This window comes from Myotis lucifugus, unplaced genomic scaffold (genome assembly GCF_000147115.1).
Source record: "Myotis lucifugus unplaced genomic scaffold, Myoluc2.0 scaffold_396, whole genome shotgun sequence".
Classification (NCBI taxonomy): Eukaryota; Metazoa; Chordata; class Mammalia; order Chiroptera; family Vespertilionidae; genus Myotis; species Myotis lucifugus.
The window spans coordinates 592577-600834 of NW_005871444.1; the positions used below are offsets into that span (position 1 = coordinate 592577).

The 8258-nt window shown below is 49.0% G+C and overlaps 1 protein-coding gene across 1 annotated transcript; it reads left to right on the forward strand.

Moving 5' to 3' along the window:
* Positions 1–444: 444 nt before the first annotated feature.
* On the forward strand, positions 445–2880 carry LOC102435888 (eotaxin-like). Its single transcript, XM_006102054.3, has 3 exons — positions 445–653; positions 2257–2368; positions 2752–2880. The coding sequence occupies exons 1-3, from the start codon at positions 578–580 to the stop codon at positions 2855–2857; spliced, it is 294 nt and encodes a 97-aa protein (XP_006102116.1). The 5' UTR covers positions 445–577; the 3' UTR covers positions 2858–2880.
* The last annotated feature ends 5378 nt before the right edge of the window (positions 2881–8258 follow it).

The following is an 8258-nucleotide window of genomic DNA, read 5'->3' on the forward strand; positions in this document are numbered from 1 at the left end:
TGTTCAGAGCTGCTGAGATCTCTCTGCATCTGGGTGGGAGCCACGCAGAAATTTGAGGTCCCTTCCTGGCCTCCCAAATCCTGAAGACAACCATGTGAACACAGGGACCAGGGAAGGTTCTCAGACCTCCTCATCTCTCCATGCCTTTGGTTCCCTTACTCCTTTCCCCACTACAGATGTTTCATCTCGGGAAAAGCAGAGCTCATAAGAATGACCTTCTCAGATTACTGCCCTGCTCAGTCATTTCATAAGCTCCCTTCCTCCCCCATGCTGAGCCCCAAGATAGATAAAAATGTGCCAAATTTTTTCCGCTACTTTGCCCATTGTTCGTCCTTTCCAGGAAGTAGAATTTGGTCATCAATTTAGGACCTCCCTCGATGACTTGGCCATGATTTTGCAAAGAGGAAGGATTCCCTGGAAGCTCCCACTCTTCTCTATCGTCTTTAAAAGGCAGGCAGAATAGCCAGAGGAGCAGAGAGCCTGAGACAAGCACACCCACGGGCCTCTCCCACGAGAGGCTGAGACAAGCACAAACATCGACAACTCCCACACTAAGGCTGCGTCCGCACCCTCCAGCATGAAGGACTCCGCAGCGCTCCTGTGCCTGTTGCTCACCATGGCCGCCCTCACCACCCAGCTGCTCGCTCAGCCAGGTAAGCCCCCTCCCTGTGGGACAGCTGACCACCTCCTGAACTAGCACAACAGGCCCCATGAGTAGTGTGATAAACCTGACCCTAACCCTAACCCTAACCCTAACCCTAACCTAACCCAAGTAGTGCCCAACCTCACAATCAGTGGAAGAGAGATCCAAGCCAGTCCCATGTTCCTTTCTGACATGGCTGTTGAGAGAGACAGAGTATATCCATGATCTGGCTGCCTTTGCAGAGTTTAGGGATGGGGCACACACAAAAAGACCTTCTCTTCCTGTGGGTCCCGTGGGCAGTTGGGGCAGGGCTATAAGGGAAACAATTGCTTGATTAGAGGCCCAGAATTTTCACTGGACTCCGAGAAGCTTTCAGAAATGGTGGATAGAGGAAGGAAATGAGGTTCCAGGGCAATCTCTTGAGGTGACATATTTTGAGTCTGGGGGGGGAAAAATCAGAGCATTTTTCATGCTCTGATGACTTAGATGCACTGCATGTTATTTGTACAAATAAGATCGTGCAGGCTGTGGTAACAAACAGCCCTAATGACCAGTGACTTGAAACTAGAAAGGTTAATTTCTTACTCATACTGAAAGTCTATCGTGTATTGGCTAGACCAGGGGTGGGCAAACTTTTTGACTCGAGGACCACAATGGGTTCTTAAACTGGACCGGAGGGCCGGAACAAAAGCATGGATGGAGTGTTTGTGTGAACTAATATAAATTCAAAGTAAACATCATTACATAAAAGGGTACGGTCTTTTTTTTTTTTTTTTTAGTTTTATTCATTTCAAACGGGCCGGATCCGGCCCGTGGGCCGTAGTTTGCCCATGGCTGGGCTAGACCTTCTGCTTCATACGCTCAGGATCCTAGGCTGATGAGCAGCCACCTTCGAAAGCCTTGCTGCTTACCATGACAAAGGGAAAGCTAGCCCTTGGGGTTCTTGCACTGGAAATCACTAACTCCAGCTCAGAAATGGCACTTGTCACTTTGGTTTCTCACTTATGGGTCCAAACTAGTGAATGGCTCCAACCAACCAAAAGTGGCCAAGAAATGCAAGTCTACCATGTGTCCAGAAAGCAGAGAAGGGGGGTGTCTGGTGAACAGTACTATGGTTGGCACATAGCTCCATAGCCCTGTAACAACAGAGCTAGAGCTTACTGCACTGACCAAGCTTCTTCTACACTTTGCCAGTGGGGACAGGTCCTCACTTTTCAGCCAGTGACCACAAGTCAAAGGCAGAAGTATAGGACCTCAGAGCAGATGAATTCTACCTCCTTCTCTTGTATTTTCTTCCTTTCTCCTAAATTTCCTTCCTTCCTCCCAAAGGCATGCTTTAACATAGCTACAGCCCTAACCAGTTTGGCTCAGCAGATAGAGCATGGGCCGGCGGAATGAAGGGTCCCGGGTTCGATTCCAGTCAAGGGTACATGCCTGGGTTGTAGGCTCGATCCCCAGCAGGGGGGCCATGCAGGAGGCAGCTGATCCATGATTCTCTCTCATCATTGATGTTTCTATCTCCTTCTCCCTTCCTCTCTGAAATCAATAAAAATATAAAATAGCTACATATTATTAGTGGTTCATCCTTTCTTTCATTTCTCCTGCAAATTCAGGGAAGGTCCCAACCCTCTGCTGCTTCAGTGTGGCCAGCAAGAAGATCCCAAATCAGAAACTGCAAAGTTACATAAGACTCACCGACAGCAGATGTCCCCAGAAAGCCGTGGTGTAAGTAGGCAGAGCTCACCCTCTCCCCGCCCAAACATGCATTTCTAGAGGGCAGGAACTGCTCCTGAGTTACTTGGAATCATAGACTCAGGGTTGGACTCTCTCATCCAATTCATGGATTTTTCACTTCAGGGCATTTTCACACTTAGCTCTGTCTGCAAGCTTGTCCAGGTCATACCAGTTCCTTCCAGTCAGGAGCAAGGGTGGCTTGACTGGGCCATCAGAAGCAGCAGGAAACCCCAGAGTCCCATCCTTCCTCTGCCCCCTTCCCGCTCTCCCACAACAGCCCCTCCACCCCATGGCAGATGGTCCTGGAAATTTGGGGGTAAATGGACACCATTTTCAAAGTGAATCCTTCTAATCGCTTCCCCTCTCTCCCACAGTTTCAAGACCAAACTGAACAAGGAGGTCTGTGCTGATCCCAAGAATAAGTGGGTCCAGGATGCCATAAAGTACCTGGACAAAAAATCCCCAACTCCAAAGCCATAAAGATTGACTGTTTTGAGACCAAACCAGAGCCTGAGAAATGCTTGATTCATTCCCCACCCCCCGCCGTCGTCCTAAGAAGCAGCCTGAAATCATCACATCATCCTCCCCAAACGAATGGCTTTTATTTAATAATTAACAAATTATTGTATTTAAGTTATTGATGTTTTTAATATACGTTTAATTGATTTCAGAGAGGAAGAGAGAGATAGAAACATCAATGATGAGAGAGAGCACTCCGCATGCCCCACACTAGGGATCAAGCCCAAAACCTGGGCTCGTGCCTTGACCAGGAATCGAACTGTGACCTCCTGGTTCATAGGTCAGTGCTCAACCACTGAGCCATGCCACCAGGCTACTGGTGTTTTTAAACTTCTCTGCTGTGAATACTGCTTGTTTTTAACATGTCAGGTCCTTTCTCCTCTGTGATCCCCAATCCAATCCCTAGCAAAGTGCTATGTTCTTATTCTCCTCCCTCCCTCTCTGGAAACTTGTAAGGGTCCTGGCAAAGGTATGAATATGTTTTGTATTTTTAAGAAGAGGTGTGACTCATATTGTTCACTGGAAAAAAAATATTATTTTAAGAATACAGAAACCTGTATTTTGTGTTACACTCAGCAGTTGTATTATTGTGGGGAATCCACATTAGGCTGGGAGGTAGAAAGGTAGGGGTGACAGGTGTAATTATGGGGGTGGGAACTGTGTTTCTGAGAAATGACCTTTTGGCTTGGCTGGCTTTCAACGGGATTCAGGAGAAAACTGACAGGACCAGACAAACCTTCTGTACGCCTCTGATTCCGGTCCCCAAGAGCGGCTTCCCAGACCTCTCTTACTTCAGACAACTACTCAGCAGGACCCTCCCCACCACTTTTTTCCTGGCCAACCGCACGCTTGCCCAAGTCTCTACCGTGACCCATGGCAGCAGCCTGTGGTGTCTCCCCGGGCCTGACTCGCTCCTCTGAGTGTCCTCCAGCCCAGAATACACAGGCTATACCGACAGGTCACAGGGAGGCGAGGTGACTCTTGACAAGAGGGTCAGCCAGACTAAGGCTTTACAGGCACTGAAAGAGGCCTAAGCCTGGAACTTAAACTAGGTCTTGATGGGTGGACAAGGGCAGGGGCTCAGTTAGCGGTATCTCAGGCTAGGTCGGAAGGAGAGAGGGATAGCTTGAGAAATGCTTAGAAGTAAAGATGATCACAGTGTTTCATTTTATTTTATTTATTTTTTGTTGTTAATCCTCACCCAAACCCAAAGATATTTTTCCATTGCTTTTTTTCTTTAGAGAGAGAGAGAGAGAGTGGAAGGGAGGGAAGGAGAGAAACATCAATGTGAGAGAGACATATCAATTGGTTGCTCCTCTAGGTGCCCCAACCAGGGCTGGGGATGGAACCTGCAACCCAGGTACGTGCCCTTGACCGGGAATCGAACCTTCAGCCCCTTGGTGGGTAGGCGGATACTCTAACCATTGAGACACACCAGCCAGGGCTATCACTGTGTGTTTTTCAAGCTGGGTGGAAGCCCATTGGAAAGGTGGCAGGGCTAGGGGCTGAGTGAAATGGTGGGGAAATTTGGGAAGAAATGTTGAGGCCAGTCTGTGAAGGTGGGGAGTTTGGGCTCCATTCAGAGAGTAATGAGTAAGAGGAACGCATCATTTTTATCACCCAAATTATGACTTTTGGGAATAAAAGGAGGCACCATTAATAATTATGCTGGGACAGCAGATATACTAGTAAATGAACACAGTCCCAGGCAAACCTGAGCATCTGGCCACCTGAGTACGAATAGGCATTTAAAGCTTCGATTTGGCAGGGTAGGGGAGTGGCATGATCAGAGGGGCTTCGGGAGTCATAACCATGTGGCGAAAGGCTGGATGGGGAGAGAAGGGGAAGAGCAGTTAGCACGCTATTGCAATGTATAGGCAAGAGGTGATGGAGAACGGAATCAGGGCATGGGAGGTGGGAGGGGAGAAGGCGATTGCGAGAAGAATGGGACTAGGTGAAAGTGAAATGCCGGATGTTGTGGCTGGAGAGGTAGGACCAGTGACACAGAAACCTCCATAACTCCACAACACTGCCATAGAGGCCCAGACAATGCACTTCCCTTCCTCACCCTTCCCCTCGCCAAGCTCAAGAGCTTCTAACCACATGGACAAGACCTCCACTTCCTGTAAGAAACTCAAATCAGAGACCAACTATGTCCCCAAGGGTAGAAAAAATCATAGGTGCCCTGCTGGTAGAACTCCACGTGGTCTAAGGCTGCCAATCTGGAGGGTCAGTTGCCCACTGTGTTGCACTCTGTCCAGCAGGGTCACTGCATCGTGTAGCTCCAGGGACACCATTCACACCAAAGTCCCACTGGCCCACAATTTGGGGTGGCCTTGGCACAGGCAATATAAGGGAGGCACTGACCTGGCAGATGAGAGGTTTCTGTTTCACCCCTAAATCAAGTCTCTCTCACTATGTTATTTTGGTCCTGGATTATCCCATCCATAATATGAGGATAATCATGTTTTAGAAAAGAAAGTAAGGAATCTAATACATGACCATGACCCCAAATGATTTCCTGCACTAAGCGCACTTTCTCTTAGAAAACATCACTATCTTGCCCTGGCCGGTGTGGCTCAGTTGGTTGGAGCATCATCCTGAGCACCAAAGGATTACGGGTTCGAGTCCTGGTCAGGGCACATATCCAGATTGTGAATTCGATTCCAGGTTGGGGCGCGTAGGGGAGCCAACCAAGTAATGTTTCTCTCTCACATCAATGTTTCTCTCTCTCTCTCTCTAAAATCTATAAAAATACATATCCTCAGGTGAGGATTAGGATTATTTTTTTTTAATCACTATCTTCACCCATTGGGGCAGGGAAGGTTGGGTGAGGGTTCTGCATTCACACTCGCAAGTCAGACAGAGGCCGAGGTGATTGCACACCAACTATATCTCAAACAGAGCCTTTCTGGAAAGCTTCTCCATGAGATCCTCAGGTGGAAGCATGGACCCCAAGAGCCATCAGAGAGCTTCTAGTGGCTCCCACACATGGCTCCCACTCAGAACAATCACTGCACCCCACTCCAGGTACAACAGGGGCCCCTGTCTCTTCTGCAGCTTAGCAGACTTCAGCCCTAAGTGCCAAGTAGGGATGCACCTCCAAATGTTAGCAAGTCCAGGAGGCAGGCAACACCCGTGGGGTGGCCACAGGGTACCTCCCTGGGATCAGCAGACCCTCTGATGCCAGAAAATCTTGAAGAGAGGATCAGGAAGGGAGAGGAGAGGGGGAGAAATGCCTTTCACTTGTGCAAGACTAAAGAGAATTCGCTCACATCCCCTATGCCAAGCACTCTCTCCTCTCTTTCAAAGAATCTCTAATGCAATTCACCTGTAACTGGGCACAGCATCGTCTGCCCCTGAAGTATAAAATCGTGGGCACAGAGCAGTGGAGATACTTAAGCCTTCTGATGGCACACAGATCCCAACGAGGAACCAGAGATGGCACCAAATGGGAAGCAAACTCTTAGATGAAAATTGTCATTCAAAGTGTGCTGGACAGTGTGGAAAGCAGGACCCGGCCTGGAGAGAAGGTATATGGAACACTGTCACAATGCAGGTTTCAGCCAATCCCACAGGGAGCTTTAGAGCTGGGACAACCCAAATTGGGGCGAGGGCCCAGGCATTTATATTCCCATCTCAACCAGTCACGGATGCGGGCTGCTCCCGGGAAGGGGCTGAACTCTGGGCAAGGCAGCTCTCCTCCGCCAAGGGCAGGTCTCACACAGGATACTCAGCTGAGAGCTGTTGGCCACCAATGCACAGCAGCTGTGGAAAGAGCACTTCAGTTCTGGGAAGAGAGAAGATAAATAAGCAGCAGACAGGGAATCAGGACCCGCCCATCGTGCGGTTCAGATTCACTTGTTTATCTAATACACCCTAGGAAACGGCTCCAGGATCTGATCAGCCCCCTCTTCTCAAGAAATTTGCAAAAGGAACATTAGTGGGGTGAACTACTTCCCCTTTCCCCCAACTGCTGCAATGCTCATGAGACTGTGATATTGTCCTTGTCAGCCAATGATCATTGTTGCCAATTCAATGCCAACAAGAATCCCCAATTTAATGGAATATTCTTCCTCAAAGAACCAGGACTTCCAAACCCCCTGAGCTCTGAGTTGTGGGGACAGGAAACACCAATTCCCCCAACTGGGTTGCTGGGAGTGATGGTAAGTGAGGTGACTCCTACTTCCGTCTCTTGATACTTGGATCCATGGATTCTGCCGACTGGGGCTCCAGCGTCATGTAATAATTGATTTGAGATATATATGGAATCCTAGAGGATGGTACTCTATCCTTGCAAGATGTTTTTTCCAAGCTGGTGCCTCTGCTGTGCCTTCAACAGGCCATTTCATTGTATCAGGCCAAAGCTTCTGGGTAATGTAGTTACATGGTAGGGTCGGTGGATGCGATGACCATATGCCCGGTGCTGACCCTCGTTTTCTGTAAAGGATGTCTCTTGGTCTACTGTGTGCTGTAGGGTCTCATACCAATGAATAAGCCTCGGGTAATGGTGCTGGGTGAGATATTGGGCACAAAAATGACCAACCTGGAAAACGTGTTCATTCCAGTTACCATCAATCACTGTCCTTTTCAGATCAGAAACGATGCAATGTAATCAAATGTGTATTTGCCACCAAATAGCTGGTCATTCTTCTTGATGGATTAACGCCATAACAGGGACTCAAGTTTGGCCTTTGTTGCTGGCAGGGTGGACATGCAACTACCTTGGTCTTGATGAGTGGAACCCGTGCTACGGGGCCCATGTGTAGACTGAACCCTTGCTCCACAGCTACTCTGTTCCTGTGTTCACTGCCCAGCACCACAGGGGCCAATGTCAACCGGCTGCATTATTCTGTTTGCTTGGCCATTCACTACCTCTCTTGTTCTCCAAATTCTCTGTTGGACATTAAACAGAGGTCTTCATGCTGTGTCTTGTCCCATAGGTCCATCCACATGCTCCTCTCCTGGACCCCATTTCCCCCCAATCAACCCCTCCCCTTCCTGACCAACCATCCAGACCACTCACCACCCTTTCTACATATTCTAACCACAGGCCAGCCGAGCTCTTTCTCTATGCAAGTAGATGACCAGTAACCCTGCCCAAAGCTCTGCTCCCCCTTCACTCCTGTCTTTCAAGGCTAACCCTGAGCTGAGCTGTAGGACAGTGGCCGTCATGTTGGGCTTGTATCTACATGCTGACCTGAACCATCTCTGAACCAAGCTCAGCCTTTTACTTCCTCCATCAGCTGATCATAGGAGACTTCTCAGGCAGCCTTGGGTGTGAACTGAGGGGAAGGCACAGCAGTTGGACATCATGGGGGTCTTGGTGGCCTGCTCACATGGCTTCCTGTGGCCTCCAGCC

Coding starts and splice junctions, on each gene's coding strand:
- LOC102435888 (XM_006102054.3), top strand. CDS start 578: ATGAAGGACTCCGCAGCGCTCCTGTGCCTGTTGCTCACCATGGCCGCC. Junction 654..2,256: donor CCAGCTGCTCGCTCAGCCAG/GTAAGCCCCCTC, acceptor CTGCAAATTCAG/GGAAGGTCCCAACCCTCTGC. Junction 2,369..2,751: donor TGTCCCCAGAAAGCCGTGGT/GTAAGTAGGCAG, acceptor TCTCTCCCACAG/TTTCAAGACCAAACTGAACA.